The sequence below is a fragment of the Cebidichthys violaceus genome, unplaced genomic scaffold, assembly GCF_023349555.1.
Source record: "Cebidichthys violaceus isolate CVI_PGR_0920_01 unplaced genomic scaffold, fCebVio1.0.p SCAF_12, whole genome shotgun sequence".
Taxonomy (NCBI): domain Eukaryota; kingdom Metazoa; phylum Chordata; class Actinopteri; order Perciformes; family Stichaeidae; genus Cebidichthys; species Cebidichthys violaceus.
This window is the reverse complement of record NW_027176285.1, coordinates 15348098-15373869: the sequence shown is the minus strand read 5'-3', so window position 1 is coordinate 15373869 and position 25772 is coordinate 15348098. Positions and strand designations below refer to the sequence as shown.

General features: G+C 42.8%; 3 protein-coding genes across 4 annotated transcripts; 1 reads left to right on the top strand and 2 right to left on the bottom strand.

Moving 5' to 3' along the window:
- Window positions 1–8109: 8109 nt before the first annotated feature.
- dolpp1 (dolichyldiphosphatase 1) lies at window positions 8110–11798 on the bottom strand. The gene is made up of 8 exons (XM_068705597.1): window positions 11689–11798; window positions 10858–10958; window positions 10624–10708; window positions 10044–10143; window positions 9722–9820; window positions 9358–9486; window positions 9123–9212; window positions 8110–8627 (listed from the first exon to the last, which is right to left on the bottom strand). Exons 1-8 carry the CDS (start codon window positions 11762–11764, stop codon window positions 8591–8593), a joined length of 717 nt encoding a protein of 238 aa, XP_068561698.1. The 5' UTR covers window positions 11765–11798; the 3' UTR covers window positions 8110–8590.
- Window positions 11799–13000: 1202 nt separating this feature from the next.
- Window positions 13001–20851, bottom strand: miga2 (mitoguardin 2). 2 transcript variants are annotated; one of them, XM_068706665.1, is made up of 16 exons: window positions 20627–20851; window positions 19460–19712; window positions 19120–19330; window positions 18901–19016; window positions 18670–18790; window positions 18015–18145; window positions 17757–17874; window positions 17428–17561; window positions 17142–17254; window positions 16973–17045; window positions 16773–16859; window positions 16570–16668; window positions 16044–16178; window positions 15869–15922; window positions 15655–15771; window positions 13001–15183 (listed from the first exon to the last, which is right to left on the bottom strand). In XM_068706665.1, the coding sequence occupies exons 2-16, from the start codon at window positions 19553–19555 to the stop codon at window positions 14983–14985; spliced, it is 1806 nt and encodes a 601-aa protein (XP_068562766.1). In that variant the 5' UTR covers window positions 19556–19712; window positions 20627–20851; the 3' UTR covers window positions 13001–14982. The 2 variants fall into 2 exon arrangements, with proteins under 2 accessions (XP_068562766.1, XP_068562767.1); XM_068706666.1 differs by having other exon boundaries at window positions 17428–17534; window positions 20627–20850.
- A 466-nt stretch (window positions 20852–21317) lies between these two features.
- st6galnac4 (ST6 (alpha-N-acetyl-neuraminyl-2,3-beta-galactosyl-1,3)-N-acetylgalactosaminide alpha-2,6-sialyltransferase 4) lies at window positions 21318–25592 on the top strand. Its single transcript, XM_068706667.1, has 5 exons — window positions 21318–21715; window positions 21837–21980; window positions 22867–23276; window positions 23720–23827; window positions 23946–25592. The coding sequence occupies exons 1-5, from the start codon at window positions 21692–21694 to the stop codon at window positions 24130–24132; spliced, it is 873 nt and encodes a 290-aa protein (XP_068562768.1). The 5' UTR covers window positions 21318–21691; the 3' UTR covers window positions 24133–25592.
- The last annotated feature ends 180 nt before the right edge of the window (window positions 25593–25772 follow it).

Below are 25772 nucleotides of genomic sequence, written 5' to 3'. Positions count from 1 at the left end.
ATCTTTTTTCACATATGAATATGATCAGAGGAAGTAAAAGCACAGCTGAAAACACAAAGACAGAGAAGCGCTCTCTCCTGTCACAGCGTTCTCAACATGTGCTTGTATCTTCTTCTTTCATTGTGCTGTTCACATGTTGCTACACCTCACAATGTCAACGCAGCTCAGTTCAGTCCCCTTATATCAAGCAGGTATTGAATAATTGATATGTTGTGTGGTATTATTTAAGGTGGAAACTCTGCTATCCTATTCTGCTCTTTATGGGATGTGATATAACATTTCAGTGCGGACATTTTCGTTATCATTACACCTCGTTCCCGCCCTGTGGCAAAAGTAAGGCTTTCTTTACTAGAAGCTGGTCGTGACCTTGTGATATGGAAAAAAGCATCAATGGAGAGAAGAGAGAGAGAGAGAGAGAGAGAGAGAGAGAGAGAGAGAGAGAGAAAGCTGAGAGACACTGAGGCAATAAATGGTGAGGTGGTGGTGAAGGAAAGTGACGGCCCGGGGCTGCTGGGAGGTAAATGTGTGTTGGAGAAAACAGCAGAAAAGAATTTGAAAAATGGGGGAGAGGACGGAGAGAGGACAAGAAGGCAAAAAAAAAACAACCTGAAAAAAGTCCACGAGATGGAGAGAGTATCATAAAAAGATTGGCAGGGCGGCATAACCGCCAGGCTCACATTTCAGAGGAGAATTATCCACAGATTAAATGTAAATCACTGTTCACTGTGACATTTTAGCAAAGCAACCTCGCTCACACCAATGTCAGGAGATCTTCATGAACCCAAAGCCTGTTTTTGATATCATCTACGCCTTATGATTTATGTTTTTTATGGATGTTTTTAATAGCCATTCCATGCATTTAAATCCTGTAATTACTTCCTAATGTCGTAGTTGACATTGTTTGTGGCGGGGTCCGCCGTTTCCACACTGAATTCAACATCACTAGCCGAACCGATAGCGTCGCGTGCCGCATGAAGTCAGATCGCGTTTGCAAATATTATCATTAAACCAACATCACGTTTTCTATTTTGGCTGCTCTGTAAACACACACTTACACAAGTCACCAAACCAACCATGACTGAGATACTAAAGATCATAACTCTAACTTTAGTCTGATGCTTTGGGAGCGGATGGAAAGTTGTAAATAACAGCTGTATTCATTTGAATCTTAAAAGCATCTGAACACATAGTTGTGAAATGTCACTACTGCCATCACTCAATACTTCTTAATGTTCCAAAAATTCCAAAAAGCTTAGTTCAAATTGGTCCTATTTAGTTATTTAGGTCAAGTCAACAACAAGGTAGGGTTGGTGGATTTCAGACACATCGCCTGCTGTATTTGAGATCTGAAAAAAGGCAACTCAAACTGCCTGGTTATAAATATTTTAAAGCTATTTAGCATTTTTTACAAGTCATATACAAACACTCACGAACCTCGTTTACAACACACTAGTATTACGCAGCCATGAAGACACTTTAAGTGTATATCTATGTGTAGTATTAGTAGACAATTACAAGAAGACATGTTTTATATTATTACAAATGTGTTTAACTATATTTTGGTTAATTATCTGTTGCAGCTTACAAAGGGTGTCCACAAAAGGTTATAGTTGTTGGCCAATGCATTAGAAAGCACTTAAATAATAACTATAACTACATGATAGCGTGTTGTAAACTGTTTGTGCTGCGCGTTTGTTGCCTATTGCTTCGATCACGCTGCAGTGCAGGTTTCACTCCCGTCTGCAGCTCTGGAGTCCGGCTGGTCGTTCTCCGGGACGTCTTTCTGTGATGTGACAGTGATTCATAAATTAGAGTACAGCTACAGCAATTAGAGTCTCTCTGAAGCCGAATCAGACGGCGAGGGATCTCACAAGCGCAGGTGAACCGAAGCAGATGTTGCGGTTCACGCGCACCAATATTTGATATAAATAGTGCCAGGCCACCGCTTCAGAGCTCTTGTTGATGTTTGTTTTATCATCTGCAATATCAAAATCAGTGCAACGTGAGCTCCATATTGTGTAAAAATAGAGGCACGTGTTCTCCAGCTGGCCAAGGATCAGGACCTAACAGAGACTCTGTCTTCTGCTTCCCTCGTGCTTCTCTCAGTGTCTAAATAAAGACTAAAGTACTGGAGGTGAGACGCCAGAACAAAACTAAATAAAATCACAGCAGTCAAAGCTTTTAAGACATCTTGCAATGTTAGGCAAAGTCTACCAGCCATTTACCTGATATAGACTATTTATAGACTGTAACAAGATGTTCTGACTAACTCAAACCAGCCCTTAGACAGGTCAGCTGTTAGGACAAGAAAAAGTAAATTTAGTGACTTTAAGTGTTTGCCCTCTAAAGATCTGTTTTGTCCTTGAACCAACCCATGTCACAAAGGAACCTTTACCTTCAAGCTGACTTCAGGTCAGTGTGTGTTGCCCCCAAGTGGAGAGACTGTGGAAAAACAAGGAGAGGCAACAGTGACGTAAAGGCAGCAGGAGGCTTTTCACTGTTTGTTAAAGTGAAAAGAATTTATATCTATAGATCTAAAAACGCGGTACCTTTCATTGGTGCATTCAGTAGTACCTGCATGTACTCAGGTACTTACTGTATGTTTTCAGGTTGTACTTTACTTGAATATTTCAAATATATTTTACTTTATACCTCTATTCCACAACATCTGAGGAGGAAATAGTTCTTTATAGATCATTTTCATACAAAACAAAAGTAAAAATGCTAAAAAATAAAATCTCCTTTTTGTCTGTAATGCTCCTAAAACTGCATTTTCTCAATACGTTGCATCCACCATTAATTTTCGTTTGAATCAAGGTTGTTTCAAGTTTTTTCCAAGATGATGTTAAGAGATGAGCATCTGTTCAAACTTCCATGGCATCCATCCAGCTGGTGGACCAACAGCAGACCGGCGTTGTCATCTTTAGACCCACACTTTAATATCCTCTGATTTGCTTTTTCGCCATCAAACTCAGCTTCAAATGACGATTTTGTTTTTTGTGCATTTTGTTCCTTCCTGTGTGCTGCGCTCCAGTCAGTCTGCTCGTGTTGTTGCCGCCTGCAGCTTCCGAATCTGTCGAGTTCAGCAGGAATCTAATCGTATGCAGAAGACGTTTCCTCAAAATGTACAACTTACAGACATCTGAGTGGAGGTCCACCGACTGACAGACAAAGACATCTCCAGGATAACTGTCTCTATCCTCTACGCCACAGATACGCCAATTAAATCAATGTTGGGTTGAAATAAAGAAAAGTGAAACAGACAAATGTTTTCTTAGAATTCTCAGTGAAGCAACAGGCTGCTGTAAGATTTTGGATCAGATTAAAACAATCATTTGGCTCATGAACAATACTCATCTGACTCCCAGAAGATTAAAATGTGTCCATGAAGCCAAAATGCAATAAATGCGCTGCCATTGTTGAAACACTGTTGTAGTTAAATTTAAGATCAGGCCGGTTGTTTGTGGCGTTTTATGTTCTATCCAAGAGAAAGAAAAAAAAAAGAGATATGAGGGTGGCAGTTTGAACGCGCCTCATGCCAAACGCTCATACATTTGTTCAAACAGTGGAGTCATCTACACAAACTCGTGGCTTGCATGTTTCAGAAGAGGAGATTGTGGCTCTTTCAGACACCAATGATCACAGACTATTCAATGCTTCAAGACACGTTGGTAGAGTCGATATTTAGTTGTATCATAATGGGTGGATCTATTTATTTTACCATTTGATTAATTTAATGTTTATTTGAGTTTATTTCTATACTCATATTGTCCGCTGTAACTTATATATCTAGTCTGTGAACATTTTAGTAAACTGAAGTTGTATTCTGAAGTCAGTTTGGAGGAGCAGCTGAGCTTGAAATCCACACTGCTTATGGATCAGAGAACGTGTTAAGATCAAATAAGAAAACATGGCCTGAATCTGGTCCATGCAGCTCCTCACGCTGACATTCTGATACGCACTTACATCATTTTTGAAGACTTCCCCCGCATGATGATAAGGTTAAACTGGAGAAGGTATATACATTTATTTTGCTTGTGTTGTGTTGCGTGTTTTAACACAGAACACACAACACATATATTTTATTTATCTTAAACGTCAACACCAACATTGCTTCTTAAAATCCTGTCTTGTGGCCAGTTCACTTTCCTGACAGTACTTTCTATCCATCCATCCATCCCTCCATCTATACCTCCATCCCTCCATCCATCTATACCTCCATCCCTCCATCCCTCTATCCATCCAGCCCTCCATCTATCCCTCCATCCATCTATCCCTCCATCCCTCCATCCTTCTATCCTTCCATCCATCTATCCCTCCATCCATCCCTCCATCCCTCCCTCCCTCCCTCCATCCCTCCATCCCTCCATCCATCCATCCATTGCAGACAACTGACCAAACTGTTTTTAAATACTGACCCTCTGCCAAACAGTTCAGGTTTCCATTTACAGTAAACTGCACTTTCAACAATCAGCGTTATTTTTTTCCATTATAGTGAAATACAAAACTCTATTTTTATGGGCAACAGCAACATTAGTTGTATCATACTGAGAGGGTAATTACTTAACATCAGTCTGTCCAGTAAAAAAACAACACAAAATACCACGATGACCTAAAACCCCATCAGAAACACGTCACATGCTAAGAGCAGTATTCTAAAGGGTTGGTTCTAAAGAAACGCAATGCACCCTGGGCAGTTTTTAAGGGTCTCAGATCAACTTGACGCTCACAGAGAGCCAGCGTTGTCGACGGCATGTTGTGTTATCAGCTACAGTAAGCCTGCCGTGTATGACTTGTGTGACAGGAACTGTGCTCGCCTCAGTCCGGTCCCACTACAGTCCCGCTATAGATGTACGATGGCTGCCATCTAGTGGCTCAAATGTAGAGACACTGAGAAATGTAAGTACTCGGTCAGTTTGACTTGACTTTGAACAGTATAGAGAGAAAAGATGTAACCGTATGCAATGTGATTCAACTATTCCTTCATTATATTGGTTCACAGGTATTATTAATTCAGTTATAAGGAAGAGTCTGAGGAGTCCAATGACCTGTGCATCCAGCAACATCTCATTTGTCTTATAAACACATGTATGTATGAGCTATATGGACAGTGTGCCGCTGCACACGTTGGTACAGTAAAACCGTGTTTTTCAAGCCTCACACGGTAAATTCCCTGACAGTCAATTTGAGCAGAGACGTTGAGCAGCTTCCATTTCTAAGCGTGAACACACTCAGAGCTGCTGCCGATCTCTCCTGTGAGATTACACTGTGAAATTCTTGCCAACGTCTACTGGCAGAAATGTGACTTCGCCAGTCAGTCTGAATCAGACAGACCGCTTCAGTGTTCGCGGTAATAAATGTCCTCAAAATGCGATTTTGAGGACTGGAATCCAGGATGTGAAGCGTGGTTTGGCAGAGCTTTACAGCAAAGCCGAACCAAACCAGGGGACTCAACAAACACGAATTACAAGTGTGTTACTTATTCAAATAAATCCCCTCAAGATCTTTCACTTGATGTGTGTACTTTTCATCCAAAATGCTCGTTAAACCCCTTTGATTCAAATCCATTGATTCATGTTTCAGATAGTAGGAGCAACAGAACATGTCACTATTTCTAGACTGTTGCTGCAACAGAAAACAATGCTATTGTTTCCTGTATTTACATCTTAAATTGTATGGTTAACACTCGCCTGTCTTTCTCTGTCATTACAAAACAAATGCTAAATCTAAAATGCTAAAACGCAGAGCGTACCTAAAAAAATGTTTTGTAAGATTTCTATATCTTAGCAAAGTATAAAGCGATGAACATGTTTCAGGATGCGAATAAACAAGTCCACGGCTTGTTAATGAAACCGAGGGCCAATGTTTGATTCGTGTGTTTAATTTGTTCCGCAGGGAAACAAAATGAAAGTGAACATCATTCAGTAAGAGGAAAAATGTACTTATGAACTTATAGAATAGGGCTGGTGTTAGTCCGTACTGATGGGATTGATGTCCTTGTCCTATTTTCCCGTTTTACTGGTGGGTGGTGCTATTTCTCAGACTGGGCCTTTAAAGTCCCTCAGGTGCTTCTCTGTGACTCAGCTTTCATGGAGACTGTGTGTGTGTGTGTGTGTGTGTGTGTGTGTGTGTGTGTGGGTTGATCAGATTTGACTTGACAGAGGCAACAGAAGCAAACGACCCTATCCAGATTCAAATGTTCCCAAAATATAATGATAAACGCGTGGAAATACATGACCTTCACCTTCTCCCAACTGAGATGAGAACAAAAGAAAAACTAGAGACCATCTTGTTACGGGATCACAGCAGCCTGGGACACCCTACGTCTGGCGCCCTGACCTGGACCACACCCATCTTCAACCTTGACCCTCATTTTGACGTCAACTACACACCTGTATAGATTTAGTTATATATAGTTATAGTTATATATTTTCATTTTCAGGACTAATATGCTATATATAATAAAATAGCATCTCACAAAGATATTTTCCACTTATCTTACAACTTTATCATTACATTGTAATAGCGGACTCCAGTGGATGTCAGTCCTCCAGTGTTTATGTCAGCATCAGTGCACCAGCTGGGACAGCCTGGCACCTCTGTTGGGATGAAGACTGTAATGTGTAATATATATATATATATATATATATATATATATATATATATATATATACACACATACACATATATATATATATATATATATATATATATATATATACACATACATGTACGCTGTCTGTGTGGCCACAACCTTTCACAAGCTAGACACAAGAATCAAACATCTGCTCAGGAAAAACAACATCTGTGGAGGGAGCTGACCACCAAGCCTGAACCATCACTTCGCTGCTCATCCTAACAGAAATAGGTTGAGGTCTTCAGCTTTTTTTTTTATTTCTTTTTTTTATCTAGGCTACGCCCTTTTCCCGACGGGTGTGTTTCGGGATAGCCTGAGGTTAGGCCTGAACAGTGAATCAAGAAATGGAACGGGTGGTTTAACTAGGCCAGATGTTGGTGAAGGAAAGGCCTGCATGCTACGTTATCAAAGCAGGTGCAGATCTAAATATTTCTATCACTGTATTTAATCTCCTTACTTCTGGAGCCGGTGCTGCAGCAGTACAAATAAACTGACACTAATGTGAGAACAGTGAAAACAGCAAACTACAAATTCAACCACATTTTTGTATCAAAAACACACCGCTGCATATTTCAAAGCACGACACTTGAACCATGTCCTGTACATAAACACATTTTTATTTAGCCTGATATAGGTTACACATGGGGGGGGGGGTAATAATAAAATTCTAAGAGAACTACTTCCCTTTGTGGAGCTAATGATATGACAGTTTTAAATCAGCTTAAGAGCCTCACGTGACAGCCGTCAACATTAGCTGCCGTGGAATGTGAGGCATTAAGCAGAATCACATGCTACGACTTTTTTTTTTTAACCTTTCTTCAAAAGGAATACAAAAAGAAAACATGTCCCCTCAGCAGTCTTTATGTACGCTTCCTCACTACATAATACGGAATGTCATCTTGGAAATGCAGGTAAAAAAAGCAAACGGTTCTCTGCAACGGCAGAAAACAAGAAAAGAAACTGAATGAATAATAAAAAAAGAAAGAAAACCGATTCCCAGAATCCTGTTCGCAAGCTGCTACTGTGTGTGTGAGGCGTTAAGAAAACAGCCGCCTCGGTCCAGAGTGTGTTCAACGACGACGACGACCGAAACCTGCTGCTGTGATTCAGTCTTATTATCCGAAAAACGTGGATATGAACAGAAAGCACAACCCGGCTGCTCGATGGCACGGATCGGAGTTACACTGCGGAAAAGCTTTGGAGTCTTATATATGAGGACCGACGGTCATCGACACACAGACTGATGAGGGAAAAGAGGGGGAGGGGCTTAACATTTACCTAGTGTTAGTCTTTTTCTTTTTTTTTTCTTACTTGTAAATTTCACAAAGTGCAAATTTTCATTTATATTACATCATTACCAATTTCAGAAATTGTTCATTTTCTATTATATAACAATGAAAAATGGTTAATTCCACATACTACTACTACCCCCCCCCTCCCCCAACCTAGCCAGAACCCCCCCCTCCCCCCCGGCTGTCCATCCGAATATTTAAAAAAAGGAATCACTAAATACATGCTGCAATGCGCTCGCCAATTTGCTTGAAACTGGACCTAAGCTTCCTCGTTCGGCTCCTAGAATCTCTTACAGTACGTCGTTACCGTCAGCGTGCGTTTATAGTTAAAATATATATATTAATCTATCATTAAATAGTATGCCTCTTGCACAGTCTTGCATGCGTTGAAGAGCATCTGGGGGCAAGCTGTACGAGGAGGAGAGGCGTGTGGACGGACTTGCTCAGGCTGTGGGCTCCGGGTCGGGTCCAGGCACTCTTTCGCCACCACCTGTAAACGGTTTCTGCCCTTTACTCCTTTACTCCGCAACCACGTCAGTCCAAAAGATGGTTCTCCAGTGTGTTTTTGTCAAGTGAGCATTTGTTTTGTGTGTACGTGTGTGGGTGTAAGTGTGTGTGTGTGTGTGGTCCTAAACTCCGTTTCACAGAAGAACTGTGTCGATCACTGAAGTTTCGTTCCAAGCTTTCGTTGTCTGTTCCTAGAAGAAAAACAACAAAACCAGAGAAGAATTGAATCACAAAACAAAATGCAAAAGACAGAAATTCTGTTCAGTTCAAGTTCAGCGGATTCTTCAGCCTAAAGCGCAACTCGAATGAACTCAAACTATCTCCAAAGCTAGAGTCCAAAATGGAACAAAAGCTATTGTACCTTATTAACTGTGTTGCACTATTCACTTTCATTTAAACTGCTCTATAGCAGAGACATGGTTTGTAGACAGAAGTCATGCGAGCGTCTCGTTAGCAAACAAGCTAACGAACTTGCTAACTGAGCGCAAGCAGACTAGATTGTTTAGTTTTCTGCTCATTTTCTTATTATTTTTGTTGTATTTTTCTAAATTATAGTAGCTTAGATTGTTTTCCATCTTTTTTGTTATTGCTGTATTTCTCTGTTGCTTCTTGATCGCTCTGAAAACATGTCTTACTTTTTCAGTATCTGGATTTTATGTTCAAATAATTGTGTGTCAGAAGCTTACCTTGCCTCTGATCTGGTCACTGTATACTCAAACCACAAGATGTTGGGAATCAGACTTGTGTCTCGCACCAGGAAGTACTCTGATATTGGCCTATAAATTAAGAAAACATTAAAAAGAACAAATTATTGAGAGCGGCCATGAAAGACTTGTTTCATCCACTTATTCAGGCTAAGGACGACGAGTCGTCCCCTGCGACACGAGGAGGAGGCGGCGAAGAAATTAGAGCGAGACTCACCACGCTGCTATTTTGGGGAATAATGGTGTCAGCATCTCTTGTGTGAAAAAGAACCAGATTATGCCAATCGTACTACCGGCCACTCCGCCATAGAAAACCTGGCTCCAGGTGTGATACAACAGGTAGACCCTGAGGGAGGGGGAGGGGGAGGGAGGGAGATAGAGAGAGACAGACAGAGAGCGAGAGAGACAGACAGAGAGCAAAAGAGACAGAGAAACAGAGACAGAGAGAGAGACAGACAGAGAGAGACACAGACAGAGAGAGAGAACAATGTTCAAGAAAACACTCAAGTCAATTACTTCATTATTCAATTGGTTTTTAGTCGAGGAAATCCAAACGGTGAAAGTAATGGTTGCAGCCGTACCTGCTGTATGACACTGATAAGGCCACGCCCAACAGGATGATGGACAGTATGTGTCTCCACAGCAGGTCCACGCATCGAGCATTGTTCGTTTGATGCATTCTGAAAAGACAGACCGGCGTGAGTTCACATCGTGACGTCTACCTCGAGGAAAGCGTCTAATGAGCGGTGATCAAAAACATGAACATGAGAATAAACAAAGTAAAGAACAGATATGAACAAAAGAAACTATATTTGATTAGTTTGAGGACGTTAAACTTCAGCTATGGTCTATACTTCTCACAAATAACACAGCTCCAACATCTCCAGCCATAAACGAGCTCACCTTAAATAAAGGAAAAGAAAGAAGTAAACGACAAAGAACCACATGAGCTGGGAGTGACTGGAGGGCATCCCATACTCCGTGTGCAGGGTTGTGTGACTTCCTGCAGAGAGACAACATAAAGACACACGGTCAATACGGAGTACACACCCATATACACATACGATTGTTTTGGTCAGGTCAAGCACCAAAGTCGAAAAGTAAAGTCGAGCGTCTCTCATTAATTATCTGGCTGGGGTTGGGCGCAACAAAATGACTATATTTGCATATTTATTTCTATTTGAATTGTTTTGAATACCACAGATGTCTCTATTGTGGATGTAATTTGTGTGTTTGTCTATGCTTGTATTCTGTATGTTTTTTTTCCCCCTGAAGTACCTTGATTTGTCAGGAATTGAACTTCAAATAGAGCCAAAGTCAGTCTGAAGAAAACCAGTCGGCCTCTATTGTGAGGATTGAGGTCAGCAGCATCGATATATATATAATCCAACGCGATGCAGAGAAACTAGACGACTGAGCCGGTGATGTCCCGTTAGCTGAACAAATAACGCGATTGCATAATGTCAACAGTTTGTTCACTCACCTGCACATGGGCGCGGCTCTCTGAGAATGTGCTTCAGCAGCCAGTTCACCCCTTCATTCAGGATGAGTCCACCGAAGAAGGAAATCTGTAGAAATGATATATAATATAGAAAAAAAAACAATAAGGTAAACACATAGAGCTTGCAAACGTCTTACCTGCATGACACAAATGTTCAGCCCCCCCCCAAAAAACTTGAAAAGTGACATTCTGAAATTTGAAGTGTGCAGAACTCACCGTGTGCAGCTCCCGTTTAAACACTATGAGTGTAACGAAACCCACGAGGATTGCAATGGGTAGGAGACTGAAGTAGGCCAGCACGTGTCCCGTCAGGTCGCCTAAAAAACACAAGAGACACTGTCATGAGTATTACATCAAAAACCCACTAACATTAAAAGTCACCCAGCACCGGTGGGGAGGGACACTTTGTGAACCCGGATGGCTGAAATATTTGACTGAGTACAAGCAGGAAGCTGCTGCAGCGACGTAGCCGAGCCTTCATCTAACTAACGTTCACATTCTTTTATTTTGTTAACACACAGCTCGGTGCAATGTGGTTTATGCTAGTTATACTAATCAGTGTGCGGCCAAGGAGCTAGCTACTACGTTAGCCGCAGTCCTGGCTACAACGCTATAAGGTGAAATATATGCCTGTTTCCACCATAGTTATGAATAATATTTTGCTGTTCGCGACGCTTTAATTGTGTTGAATAATTACTATAGGACGCGCCGTGTTTGCTAACTCCTGAGAGGAGATATCAAAGCTGATATCAAGGCAGCTAACAGGCTAGCTAGCCTTCATTGTGGACATTAGCGGCAACTGCGCATGCGGCTCTGTCTCACTATTTCGCAGTCCGGGGTTGCATTCCCCGCTGCGCTCCGACGTTTCGCAGCGTCTCACTATTTGGCAGCAGCGCCAACGGCCGTGTCCATTCAGTAACGAGCACACACACACACACACACACACACACACACACACACGCGCGCGCGCGCGCGCGCACAGTCTTCGAAAATCACGCTAGCGGTTAGCATCTTCGGTAGTTAGAGGAAGACGTTGCGTGTACATACCCTCCGGAAACTCTACGTGTGTCAGGGATATGGACCGCCATCGAGATGGTGCCGAGCACTGCTCTTCCAACGCCATCTTACCCCGGACACAACCGGGCAGTCCCAGTGAAACGCCCCAGACAACGTGTCGAACCAATGGCGAACGGGGCGCTGTGTTCAAGCGGGCCCCGGCAGCGGAGACGCCGTCCAATCCCAGCCGCACACTGCAGATGAGCCATAGTCTCTTTCCCCCCCCCATAGAGAAGAATTATTGAATGAACAAAAAAGACACAAAAGTCCAGCTCTCCACTGCACTCATTCAAAAAAATAAAGTTCATAATTAGGCTGCTGAATTAATCCAGGCTGCACATTACTTAAATTGCATGCCATGCATATAATGCCGTGATATTGCCTCTGTATTTGCCCAGACACATTTGATCCAGATGAAACGATTAATAATTTAGTCTATAAAATATATGAATGATAATGAAAAAACATCCCTTTTAAATTCCCTTTGCCTACGGCAAAAAAAAATGTCTGTTGTGGTTTCGATAAGATATTTTGTACTGACTGGTGTTTCTATTATTTTGGCCACCCTATGTATATCAATGAAGAGACAAGCACTAATCATACCTTACACTGCCTATGGTAGGTGTCTATTCACTCAGCGAAAAAACAAATATTGTGCAATTGTCAAAATTGCACAATATCTCACAGCGTTAGAGGGTTAGACCTACATGTTGACGTCGCTCATCTGGCAGAAGGACATAGATAACACATACTCACCCACACCCACACCCACACCCACACACACACACACACATAGCAGACAAACTCAGGCTTAAGTAAAAGAGGAAGCGGAGACGAATGGTAAAGATGCGTGTGACCTCTGTGTCAGCGTGTACAGTACCCAAAATGTAGGAGGAAATGAAAAGCAGAATAGGATTTAACTGTTTTGAGATATTGTGCATGTTTCAAGGCCTCCAACATATTCAGAGCTGACTCTGTTTGACATGTAATTTATGCATATTTCCTATAAAAAGGGAGCCTCCACTGGCCTAACATCGAATCACCCCAGAGCGTCCTCTTGTGTCTTCTATCTCTCCAACTGACTCGAAGTTCGGATTTTGTACGAGTACATTCTGTGTAATACACGGCAGTGGTTTAGCCGTCAAAAGACAATCCATTTCTCTCACTTATTCATACTTTCTGCTGGTTATAATGGAGCCGGTGCTTCTTAAAAAATAAACCTCTCTTATCACGCTCACAAAATAATCTTGTGTTTTAGGGAAATTCAGATCCCTGGCGAGACATAAAACACAACGAGACGTCATCAGTTGGGAAAAGGCGTAATAAACGTAGAGTTTAATAAACAAAAAAAATAACATTTAATATGGAGAATCAAAATCAATTTACAGTTTGTGCTGGCATTTTAATTTAACAATAGAAAAGACAAAAGACATGAATAGGACACTTGTAACGTACAGCAGTGGAAAAAAATAAAATTGCTCTTTCTACATTTTGGCCAAATAAAACTCTTCAATCTACAGAACATACGCAAAGTATTACAGTTCATTCCTGAATTTTGACATTCGAGTCGTTATGAGCTGGACTAACGATTAGAGGCTCGATCTAAAAGCTGCAAAGATAAACGGATTGATGCATTTCAGAGAACGTTGACATGCAGAGGGATTCATCTCCGACCATCTACTCTCAGGACAAAGCAGAACACAAAGACTAACCATCTTTCATTAACTGCATATATCTGCGTGATTTACACTTGATCGTCTACATTAACACCTGGGAGCACGGACAGGACAGGACAAGCGGTCCAAAAAAAGTTAAAATTGGAGAATTTTAACATTTCAAACATGGAGACTAAAACGTTGTTAGGTAACCAGAATAAAGAATTTTCATAAAATATTTGTTTCTGAACATACTGTACAGCTCTACGTCATCCGTAGTCTGTTCTACGACGCAATAAATAATTCTATATATTTGTACAACTCTCAAACTGCTTCTACAAAAAAAGGGTCGCTGGACATTCCTGCTTTTCTGATAAAGTGCAAAATGTTTAAAAACACAAAGCTGCACATTTGCAAAAAAAACAAAAGCGTCTTCTTGTACAGTAGAAGCTCCGATTTACAGTTGGATGTAAATGCCGACTCTGAACAGCGTCGTACTGCGACGTGTTAACAGTTCTGAATTTCAGAGAGGTGTTGCAACGAGAGCAGGATTTGAATTGATCAAAACCACAAAAACACACACTTGTATGATTATGAATAACAAATAGCTGCTGATTTGTATGATAAAATGAGTGAGAGACCCCAAAAATTATTCTGACAGAAACGTCTTCTCTTTTCTCAATCACACACACACTTCTACCGCCGCTCAAATAAATAAACTTCTCATCGCATGTCATTCAGATAATTTAGTATTTGACAGTTTCGTCAACAAACAAACCAACCACAGTCTGCTTGTACAGGGGCGGAGCTACCAGACGTAAACTTAAGTCTAACTTGGCATCTTAGTCGTCTCTCCGCTCCGCTCAGTCCTCATCAGTGCACTTATGTGGGTTTTACAGTCCGACTGCACAATGCCCGGTTCTGTATGAAACAGAACAAGTTCTTCACTCAGACTAGTAAGATTGGCACCGTTTGATTTAGAGGTTGGGTCAATTATTTTTTTTAAATGTGGCTAGAGATCAAACGATCATAACACAAAGTCTCTGAAGGTTTTAGACGACTGTAGGAACATTGTGTTATTGGGAAGTTTCTTTCTGACCCTCTGTGGCACTTCAGATTAATAATATTCATGTCAGGGATAATTAAACTTCAATATGAGGAACACGTTAACACACTTTGCTGATTTCACACAAGGACAGTCTCTTGGATATTTGACATCTAAGCTTGCGCAATTAAACCACATTGGATTAAATAAATATTTCTTCAGATTAAAAAAGGAGACAAATTCATTCAGTCCTTCAAGTCTTCAGCCGGCCAAACCTGCTGGGAATTATTATGCTTTTTTTTGCAAATATCCTTTCTCCTTTAATTAATATAAAACATACAAACGCACATTTCTTTTCACATAATTATGAACACTATGATATTCCACGAGTCAGATGAATGGAAGGTTACGATGCAACCACCGGTTGTCAGGGAGACCCGATCCATGTGGAGCAATAGTGTAGAAGGCCTGGTCTTCCTGTGTTGGGAGCGCTTTATTCAGGCGTGTTCAGGAAGTGTCCACGTCGCAAAACGAGGCAGAGACAAGTCCTCACAAGTCAGAAGCCCTTAGTGGCCCCTACTGGTCTCAGTTGGGCCCCGATGGGCCCTCTGTGTCTGTCGGCAGGGCCCCGTTGAGCTCCAGAAGGCTACCGATTCCCAGGTAGCCCAGTAGAATCTCACTGCGGCGGTGGGAAAGGTTCAGGATGTCCTCGGCCAGGCACTGAGCCGAGGTGAAGCGGACCTTGTCGTGATCGAACATGTCCTTCAGGTACTGCAGGATTTGTTGCTGCAGACGAGAAGGAGAGAAATGAAAGACGCACAGGAGACACGGTGAGGCTTAGTGAAAGTGAATTTGACATTCGAAGCTTCCGTCAAAGACCTGAAAAGAAGCTTTGACTATTGAGGTTGCTAGTGACTCTGTTACTAACTGCGGAGCAAGGAGTCTCACAAAAGATGTGAGTGAGTTGCATTCTGGGAAATGTAGGATCCATCATTTTTGGAGCTCGACCCATTAAAAGTCGGGATACGTCGACCTCTGCTGTTTCCATTTTCACTATTCAAGTCTCTAGCCTCCAATCTTCATGGAAGTTACAATTCAGCTTTTTATAAAACTGTGGAGTTGTTCAAAACTGAAGTTCAAATTTAAAATGCTCTGTGTAGTCCTCCTCATGACGAGTAAACTGAACGCCACGTGTAAAGTACTTGGCTTTCCAAAATTGTGCTAAAATCACAGCGTCTTCGTTGCGGATGCTCTCACCTTGAAGATGGTGCACACTTCACTTAGGTGCTGCCTGGGTCCCAAAAACCCAAAAGCTAAAACCGGGCTCACGTGTTCCGATATGGCGTAGAAGTGGGAGATAAAACCATCGGGAACCTACCGAGAGCAGCGAGAGAAACTCAGCTGTCAAAGTCAAAAGACACACATGGGATGTAATAAACAGTTCTCCATCTCTAAATGAGCTCAAACTCACCATGAGAAGACGCCTTTTTGCTTTAAGGACAGACCAGCAAGCAGTTGCCAGAGCCTAACAGACAGAAAAACTCTGTTATTAGAGTCATTTGTAACTAACACATCGTGGAATAATCAAGGAATTGATATGTGTGTGTGTGTGTGTGTGTGTGTGTGTGTGTGTGTGTAAAACGTACCGTCTCTTTAAAGCTGTCAGAGAGCCAGCGGTTCCTCAACACAGCGACCACAGAGGACGGAGGGTTCTCCAGGTCTTCAAAGGAGTCCATCAGGATGAAGTCCATCACGATGTCGAAAAAATTCATACACACCACCTGCAGAGACACGAGAGCCCCCACCCTTCATTGTACTACATACGAAAGGTTATACACACACACCATCTGGTAATGCATAGTATTTGTACTTCCTCCGTCTGCGAGGCGTATTGCAAAGTATCCGACAGTAAACAACACTTCAATGAAGAAGGCTTGCCGGTTACACAACAGTGCAACTCTAAAGTGAGCTTTACACCGGGTAAAGTACAGAGCGAGTCTTTCAGTTAAAGTTTAATGCAGGTCAGCCGGTTTGCATGAACCTGAGACACCCTGTGCCCAAAAGCCTGCTCCCATGAATGAACCAAGCATGCCGCACGCCTGCAGGTAGAAATAGTATTGTTAGCAAAGAAAAAAAAAAAACGAGACGAGATGAAGGACGGGGTTTACTCACCCCTCGACCCTCAAGCTCCATCTTTGTGACGGGCCACGTTTCCTCCCTCTTGGTGTAAAGCAGCATGTCCTCGTAGCTCTCAAGGAAGGCTTTGGGACTCTGCGTTAAAACAACAAAATGAGTTAATTAGTTCCAGCTGTGCAAACATGTCCACAGAAGCTTAACAAGTTAATAAGTGAAGGATCCAAACGAACAGCGTTTACCTTATTTGCCTTTACCATTAACCCTACAATCATTTGCTTCCCCGTCTCCATGAAAAACGTGCGATGAGTTTCGTCTAACAACAGGACCTGGAACAAACAAAGTCCTTTATAGAAGACTTTGGCTCAAAACCACATTTATCCAAACAAAGAGAACGATCTAGTACGCAAACACGGGTTAAGTGTTAGGAGCTGGAACAGACCTGGAATGCTTGTCTCACACATTGAAGCTTGGCAAGGAAGTCTTGGTCACCAAAACATTCGAGTAACTCAGTCCTGGTGAAAGAGAGAGAGAGAGAGAAGAAGTATGAAGCTATAATATTGAATAGTACAGCTTTTAATATGCGGGTACAGACGGTTCACTTCAGTTACCTCAGAGACCTGTAGCACACTTTGCCCTCCCGGACCAGAGACAAGGCTTCTTCATAGAGAGCTGCTGGTTTGAGTGGCTGGTAGACGTCTTCTAAAGACAAGGCATCGAACAGCTGCACAGACAACACACACACACACACACACACACACACACACACACACACACACACACACCAGATAGTAGAGTACTAGTATGTGTATTTGATATAAATACTAGGGAGCCCTTGGGACTAAATGTATATTTCGGTTACGGTCAGTCTTTAGAGAGCAGAGGAAAGGAACTAACCTCTGCAGCCGAGAAGAAGGACTCGTCAGAGGTAACAGTGGTCGCGTCATCGTCTCGCAGTCTGTGGAAATTCTCCACTTGAGGCAAGATCAGAGTTCCTTCACTCTCTGCCAAAGGAACACCACAAACTCTGACTGACGGGGCAAGAACCAAAACACATGCACTGAAACAACGCGTGAACCCACTTTAAAAGGAGCGGTATTACTACTGAAGCACACCAAGACTGCATCAACACCATAAACCTTATGTTACACCTCAAACTTTGAGTCAGATTAACATCATTCCTCTCGTTCTTTTGAGGTCACACATAAGCTCAACATTGCTCTTACCGAAATCTGCCAGCACGCTGTCTGTTGGGATACTGCTGCCAAAGTCCTCTTGTAGGTGGTACGCCCTGTGCAGTAGAGTCTCCAACTTCTCAGCAAACACTTTATTACGGGTTTCACCCTATAACAAAAGCAGAAAACCAACTACATCACACATACAGAAGGGGAAATCCCTATTGCACTGCACTCGAGGGGAAAGTAACCCAACCGTGCACAAGAACGTCACGCCGTCTGTATTGGTAAGCATTGTTTGATAGTTACCACTGGAAGGTCCTCGCACGTCGCCCCCTGCAGGGCGAGGCTGTTGTTGCTGCTGGAGGTCGAGTGGGTGTGATGGCGAATATTCAGGGCCTGTTCCCACTTTCGTAGAGCTTCCTCAAAGAGCTCCATCCCTAGCAGGAAGAGAGCGACACGACGTTGCGGTCGTGAACTGGAACATCAGAACTTTGAGCAAGTGGCACCAAGCCGCGGGTGTAACGTCTTACATTTCCTACTTTATCGAATATATTGCGAAATGCAGTACTAAGCGGCCCTGAGTCTCTACAGTTCTAAAAAGGGGGAACATGGAGCAGAATTCAAACAGTTCATGCAGGATAATCCAAATATTAACCAACAGCACCCTGGGTCCAATAGTCCAACAGTACCTGATAATAGCCTAGCTTTTCTCCAAAATACCAACAGCAGAAAATGAACGCACAATAACTTTTATATATACATGATACAAGTCATGCAGCATTTGTTTTTTAAATTAGTCACCAATAACAGATGATTTTGTTTCCCGATCAATTGTTATTACCGACTAAAAGTACTGAACAAACACTAAGTGGTAAAGTAGAACTATCACAGTATATCTAAAGCAACACAGCAAAGTGTGTATTACCTTTTTAGAAAACCAGGAGTAATAGTAAATACCTACCCAATATATAGAGATTCTCTGCATTTGCATCCTCTATCGCCCCCGACTCTTCCACCACAGGCTCCGCCTCCCAGGGGGTGGATGGATTGGCTGCCTGATTTGGAGAGTTTGGGACCCGTAGCTATGCCAGAAACACACAAAACACACAATGACACATTAGGAAATGTGGGAATAAAAAGTAAAATGGTAGCCAAAAATGACATGGAATTAGCTGTAAATTGTCAAACTAACAGATGCCAGGCTGTGTGAGGAACTTGAGTGTTTACTGGGGGCCAGGGAAGAAATCCCACTCATGGTGTCATTGCTCCGATTGCTGGGACTCATCATCTGTCGGCCAGTAAACGGGCCTGTGGAGAGAAAAACATTCTCTTGTACGCGTATTTCTGAATAGATGACACAAAGGAAACGTTATCATTGGAACTTTTCCTCCGAGCGTAAAGTCATGCACACCTCTCTTAAATGACGAGGGTCTTCCCGTCTTCATCAGCGCCTCGGGTATTCCCACCGTCTTCTGGCCCTCCTTCCCTTGCGTCACCTGCTTCCTCTTCCTCCCCCGCCTTTTCAGCTGATGAGCGGTGAGAGCCAGGGCGACGCTGCCCAGCGCCGTGGCAAACAGCACCTTCTTCAAGCTCGGGGTTAGCTTCAGCTGAGAAAATATGGACTGAAAGCAGGAGAGGCACATGTAAGCTGACATAAAGAGATCTACTAAACATTAACGTATCCATCGTCGACAGTGAATAGCGCTTCTGTTTAGAGCTGTAAAACTTTAACTGTATGCAAAGCGGTTTACCTGCCCAAATGTGGAATACAGAAACACCGGTATCTCTGCTACAGTCATGGCCAAAGCCTGGGCGATGGACATCCCGTCTGCTCGTTTGAGTGACATCTCAGAAATGTAAACGCCTTCACGTTCACCCGGGACAAGGTGTCGTCTCTGCGCTGAGATCAGCCAGCTCAGGGCTTGCCGACGAACCGCCTATCGTCATCCACTCCCGAAGTTTGTGCTCCACGCTCGTCCAATGGCTGAGTGTAGATGTATTACCCTATAATAAATGAGACAGACATGAGTGTTAGGGAAATGATCCGAGTGTGGCAGCCTCCTCCTGCTGAGCAACGCTACATTGCACAGGCCTTGAACAGATAAAGACATCACACAGTTATTGGATCACTACAACAGTGCTGTTGGCTCCAGGACAAAATGTCTCGAGTCACAAAAAACAACTTCCAAAGGTCCATGGATTAAGCTGGGAAAAATCAAGCTCACATCAACTGTTAAGCAGCAGAGCAACTTGACAGCTACTTACCTACATACACTGTCTGGTATGCAGCCAGTTCTCTCTCTCTCTCTCTCTCTCTCTCTCTCTCTCTCTCTCTCTCTCTCTCTCTCTCTCTCTCTCTCTCTCTCACACACTCTCTCTCTCTCTCTCTCACACACACACACACACACACACACACACACACACACACACACACACACAGTACGTGACAAACAGCAGGTGAGGATTCCACATGACTTTTCCTCTCTCTTTGGAGCCAAACTGACTAATACAATAAACTGTGTAAACAATGTTTTTGCCAGTTACACAGGCCACATTATTGATAATGGTACTGCTAGCTGAAAGAGAGCTAAGCTAAGCCGTCCAGGCAGTTGAGACCACTTATTTAATTTTACGTCAACAAGTCTAAGCTCTGTTTTTATACATGTTGTTAATGACTGGCTGCAATTAACACTAGCAAGCAGGCATGAGCACCCACAGGCGAGCATGCTAACGGTAGCTAGCACACTTAGCTAGCCTAGCTCAGCCTCATCTGTCAGTTGACAGCGCAGCGGCATCATCCGGTCAACCACACACTGGCTGTGGGGCTTTGACCTTAACACCTCAGAGGCTTCGGCGGCTCTGTGTACAGCTAAACCAGCGGTACGACTAATAACATAATCCGTCACATAGGTACATACCGTGGTCATCCAGGGCGCCAGAGAAGGGCATTCCTGTGTCACAGTCAGTGAAAGCCGCACACTAGCTTTTTGCTCGGAGGCGGGGCTTTAAAAACGTAGGAATAGCGACGCAGTCACCCAGCCAATGGGACGAGGAGTACGGAGGTTTGCTTTTTTTCTTGACCAATCGGATGGACGTTAAGAGGAAAAAAAATCAGGTCGTAGATCAAACTCTGTCTTTTATTACCCTTTAAAAACCAGAAGGTAAAAACTGTCAGAAAGGTTCCCGTGGTACATAAAATAAAATTTTGGCCAGTATATTTGCCAATATTAGTATTAGTAATATATTGTCTTTGTTATGGTAATGTTTTATGAGCAAGTAAAGACGCTCGAGCTCAGCCTTCGCAAAGTCTCGTAATTTACGAGTGAGCCCTGAAGGCGGCATTGCAAAGTTGCTCTGGTGAAAGTGTTCCTGAACCACAGTGACATAAAGACACTGTTTCCGGTTTTGGCATATGCCTTTCAGAATAAAAGTGCGAAAATCACATATAGGTTTAGGTGCGTATGTCTTACGAGGTAGTTCTCAGATCATATTCCATTTACTGTACGCTAAGATTTAAGAACACGGTTGCATACTATGTATACATTTTACCGAATGAGTATGTTTGTGTTGTGTGTGTTCAGATCGTTCAGATGACACGTTTTGTTTTGAAAAAGGCGGATCGGAAGCCACGGTCTGGATAGCGAAACACATTATGGTCTATTATTAGGTAGGGCCTAGAAGTACTGTGTCAACACAACGCTTCAGATAACAGCAAACAACTGGACGGATTCCAGCTGATCGTTAATTCAAACATGCCGACTAGAATAGCGGAACGGTCTGGAAGTTAAACCGAAAAGAAACGGATCCTGGATTTAAGAGCACTCATCGGAATTTACCGAGAGCAGCCATTCATATCTGTGAATATGAATCCCCATGAATATGACTCCTCCATGTCTGGGCTTGTCTCAGTCTCGCCACTTCTGCCTCACGTCAAACGGCAGGAGAAATGAGCGTCGCCGGGCTTCCTGCAGCAGGGCTTCCCCATGGGTCTTGATATGAAACATCAGGTACGAGCCGGTTATTTAAGGTAATGTGTACTAATCATAGACGGACGTACTGTACGTTACCGGATAAACATGCAACCCCCCTCTCCCCTCCCCTCCTCCCTCGTCTCCATGATCAATACAGATGTTCTGGCTCTGTCTGCTCAGCCTGAGCCTCCCTCTGTTGTTTTGGTTTGGACACGTGATCACACGGGACGGTCTGTCCCACGCGCTGCAAAGCAACGGGCTCAGGGGCTACATGAGGATCACGCCCGGCAGGATGGACCAGGTGAGAGAGAGAGAGAGAGAGAGAGAGAGAGAGAGAGAGAGAGAGAGAGAGAGAGCGAGAGAGAGAGGGAGGTGTTGGGTCCAAGTCATAGCTCATATTTCAAATATAAAGACGTGTTTTAGTTTCATATCTTGTCCAGAATAAGTGGGCTGATGAATCCTCAATTTATTAATTGATAATAATGCAATTAAATTGTCGCTTAAAACAAATAAATGTAACATTCCCAACAGGCTATCCTAATTACTGTCTGGAACTAGAGGCCTGTTGCAGTTAATGAGTTATGAAATAAATTAGCAATTTCCTTTCAATTAATTTATAATGTTACACTTCTAGTCAGAAGGATTTTTGATGCTCTTTTGTTTCTGACTTTTTGCTTAAAGTAAACTTCAGTGTCTTGAGATGAAGTCACATAGAATCACACGACAAATGCTTTCACATGACACCATCACCTGTACAAAGTCCAACTGTTGTATTGTTGTTAGAGACACTGAGAACATGGTCTATACCCGGCACAGGCCCAAGGGCCCAAAGTGTCAGGGGCCACCCTGGTCTTCACCCACAGCATGTCACTCAAAGATACACGCACCAGCCAGGGAGAGACTCAAAGTGACCACAAAGACACATAATACGACTACAAAGAGACACAAAAAGACTACAAATAAAAACATAATACGACTACAAAGAGACACAAAAAGACAAAGAGATAAAAAGCAGCTGCAAAGAGACACAAAAAGACTACAAAGAGACATAATACGACTACAAAGAGACACAAAAAGACTACAAAGAGACATAATACGACTACAAAGAGACACAAAACATGTTCTGGCAGCATAACTACTAGGTTATGATTTCAACACCTTTCTCATTCTGCCCTCCTTCTCAACAGCTCCTTTACATGCACTGCAGCCAGTGTGCCTTGGTCTCCAGCTCAGGTCAGATGTTCGGAGCTGGCGTTGGAGAGGAGATAGACAAAGTCGGATGCGTGATCCGGATGAACAATGCGCCCACTCGGGGGTACGAGAGAGACGTAGGGAACCGCACCAGTGTTCGGGTTGTCTCTCACACCAGTGTTCCCTTGCTGGTAAAGAATGAGCGCTACTATTTCCAGCAGGCGGCAGACACCACCTATGTGTTCTGGGGTCCCGAGAGGAACATGAGGCAAGACGGGAAAGGACACGTCTTCAACACTCTCCTGAAAATAGCAGAGAAGTACCCGAAAGTCCGGATCTACGCCGTGACCAGAGAGAAGATTCAGTACTGTGACGGCGTGTTTCAGAATGAAACTGGGAAAAACAGGTCCAGTATGAGTTTAGAGTCCCGATCCAATACATGAGAGCCATGAGTGATGTTTGTTTCTTTTCCACGTATTCAAAGTTACAGCCTTAAGTAAAAGTACTTTTACCATACTGTAAAAGTACTGCATTGAAAACATTACTCAGCTAAAAGTATACTTAAATGTACTTAAATTGTTAGAAGTGCACAATGAAGAGACATGTCCTCTGTGACTTGTTAATACATTTTTAAATCAACCTGCTAATCAGCTGTTTTAACTGTCAACTTCCGTTTGTCACAGCTCCTTTCAAAATAAGAAGCTTCCGCATGTACAGGAAATAACAAAATAAAGCCGTGGAACAAAACACACTTTTTTTTATAAAGATCATAGTAAATTAGTATTACTAAAGTAACTAATGATGTAATGTGCAGTTAATGACTGTAACCAGGCTTTTATTTTCACGCAGAATGAAGACGGGGGCGTTTCTCAGTACTGGATTCTTCACAATGATTCTGGCTATAGATCTGTGTGACAGCATCCACGTCTATGGAATGATCGACGACAACTACTGCAGGTGACACATTCGACGTAACGACACTATTTTATCCTTTTATTCTTCTGTTTTAAGTGTCGTAAAAATAACCGCGACCCGGTTCCTCTCTGCCCCCCCCCCCCCCCCCCCCCCCCGACAGTCGAGCCAATCACAGCGTGGTTCCGTACCATTACTACGAGAGGAACCGCGTCGACGAGTGCAAGATGTACAGGTTCCACGAGCACACGCGGCGCGGGGGTCATCGCTTCATCACCGAGAAGGCCATATATGCCAAATGGGCAATGCGCCACAAGATGGAGTTCAAACACCCCTCATGGAGCCTCTGAAGGAGCAGATGTTGAGACCCAAAAGATGCTGAATGTACAGCTGTTTCACTTCTCTTTCTGGCTTTTAGTCGTCTTTGCTAAAGATTTTGACAGTTTTTAAATAGACAAAAAAAAAAAAGTCCATTTGATGCTGGCATAGTGGATAAAATAATCCACAGCCATGAATATAAAATAATGCTTTACTGTAATAATGTACCACTGTCAGTATTACTGAGCACTGATGAATACTGACGAAGCATTCAGCCACTAAACTAGAAAACCAGTTTATACCAAAGCGTTTCTTTGTACCCGTGCCTTGACTTCCTGTCTTATTTTGCACAGTAAAACATGTAATCAATAGACAACTTGATGCTGCAGTCGGGCCTGCAGCTACAATATGCACCTTTCTGTTTAAGACGATTACTAACTGGCGTTTATTTTCTCTATGAATCAGTTCATCGTTCGTTCTTCAAATTGTCAGAATGGCCACTGCAGTATCCCAGAACTGAATTTGATGTTTTTAAATTACTTGTTTTTGTTCAACCATTTGGTCCAAAACCCAAAGTTATTAAAGTTATTAAAGTTACTAAAGTTATTAAAGTTACAGTCTTAGAAGACGAAGAAAACCAGCAAATAATCGCATTCTCTTATTTTTTGTGTGCATTTTTGCATAAAGAAAGATTGAAAAAAAAAAAAGGTGCTGATCTGTCAATCAACTGATTGATTAATTGAGTAATCGTTTCAGTTAACTTTCCCCGACTGCAACCAGTTACAGCGTTGTAATGCTTGAAGTAGTAGTAGTAGTAGTAGTAGTAGTAGTAGTAGTAGTAGTAGTAGTAGTAGTATGCTTCTGAGTTCATCAACACATTATATTTTAATGTTAAGTCCAGATATTTCCTTTTGGGAGCTGAGTGCCATTGAACTCACAGAGCGATCATGCAGTTTGTAGTGGTGATGGAGCGCGGTGATGGAGTGTGAACGTCGACCACGGAGCAGCGTTGACATGTGACTGCAGAGAGGTGGACGGAGTCCTCCGACTCACAGCCCACGGCCTCAGTGGCCAACAGACGCAGTATCAAAAACAGCGAGCATGCTGGGAGAATACGAGCCGTTCTTTGTGGCTGATGGGACAAATGCAGTTTGGTGTTTTTGTTTTGAACACAGGTGACTTTCCCTTCGTATTTCCCTCTGCTGGTTTACAATGAACGACATAGCGCTGCCTTCTCAGTCACACGATCCTTATTTTGTGACGAATTCCAAAGACTACTATTATTTGCACTACTGAGCAAAACTACTGTGTCAAAGTATTTCACTGTAATTCACATTTCAGACGGGAATTGTTTGAATTGATGTGATCGTTGACTTTTTTTTCGGTAACCACAGATGTGTGTTGTGAACTGTGCAAAGTGCAAACTTGAATGTAAACTTGACCGCTGGTTTCCTGCAGATGTGTGCGAACGTGAATAAATCTGCTGACAGTCTGCATGTGTGTGTGTGTGTGTGTGTGTGTGTGTGTGAGCTCTTTTGTTATGAGACTATGAACGAATGGTATCGATGTCTGTCGTGTTCAAACCACTTGACCTGCTCCACCCACACAGATGTTCTCTCTGATTAGATTAGATTCTTGGCAGGACGGTGTGGGCGTGTTCAAACAGTCGCAC

Bases quoted from the DNA above. Each gene is read 5' to 3' on its own strand.
- dolpp1 (XM_068705597.1), bottom strand. From the start codon at position 11,764: ATGGCGTTGGAAGAGCAGTGCTCGGCACCATCTCGATGGCGGTCCATA. The intron at 10,959-11,688 runs GTATGTACACGC...TGTGTTTTTTAG, and splicing joins ACACGTAGAGTTTCCGGAGG to GCGACCTGACGGGACACGTG. The intron at 10,144-10,623 runs GTGAGTGAACAA...GTCTCTCTGCAG, and splicing joins AGAGCCGCGCCCATGTGCAG to GAAGTCACACAACCCTGCAC.
- miga2 (XM_068706665.1), bottom strand. From the start codon at position 19,555: ATGTCACTCAAACGAGCAGACGGGATGTCCATCGCCCAGGCTTTGGCC. The intron at 19,331-19,459 runs GTAAACCGCTTT...TCCTGCTTTCAG, and splicing joins TGTATTCCACATTTGGGCAG to TCCATATTTTCTCAGCTGAA. The intron at 17,255-17,427 runs GTTAGTTCCTTT...TTGTCTGTGCAG, and splicing joins CCTTCTTCTCGGCTGCAGAG to CTGTTCGATGCCTTGTCTTT.
- st6galnac4 (XM_068706667.1), top strand. From the start codon at position 21,692: ATGGGTCTTGATATGAAACATCAG. The intron at 21,716-21,836 runs GTACGAGCCGGT...TGATCAATACAG, and splicing joins GTCTTGATATGAAACATCAG to ATGTTCTGGCTCTGTCTGCT. The intron at 23,277-23,719 runs GTCCAGTATGAG...ATTTTCACGCAG, and splicing joins AATGAAACTGGGAAAAACAG to AATGAAGACGGGGGCGTTTC.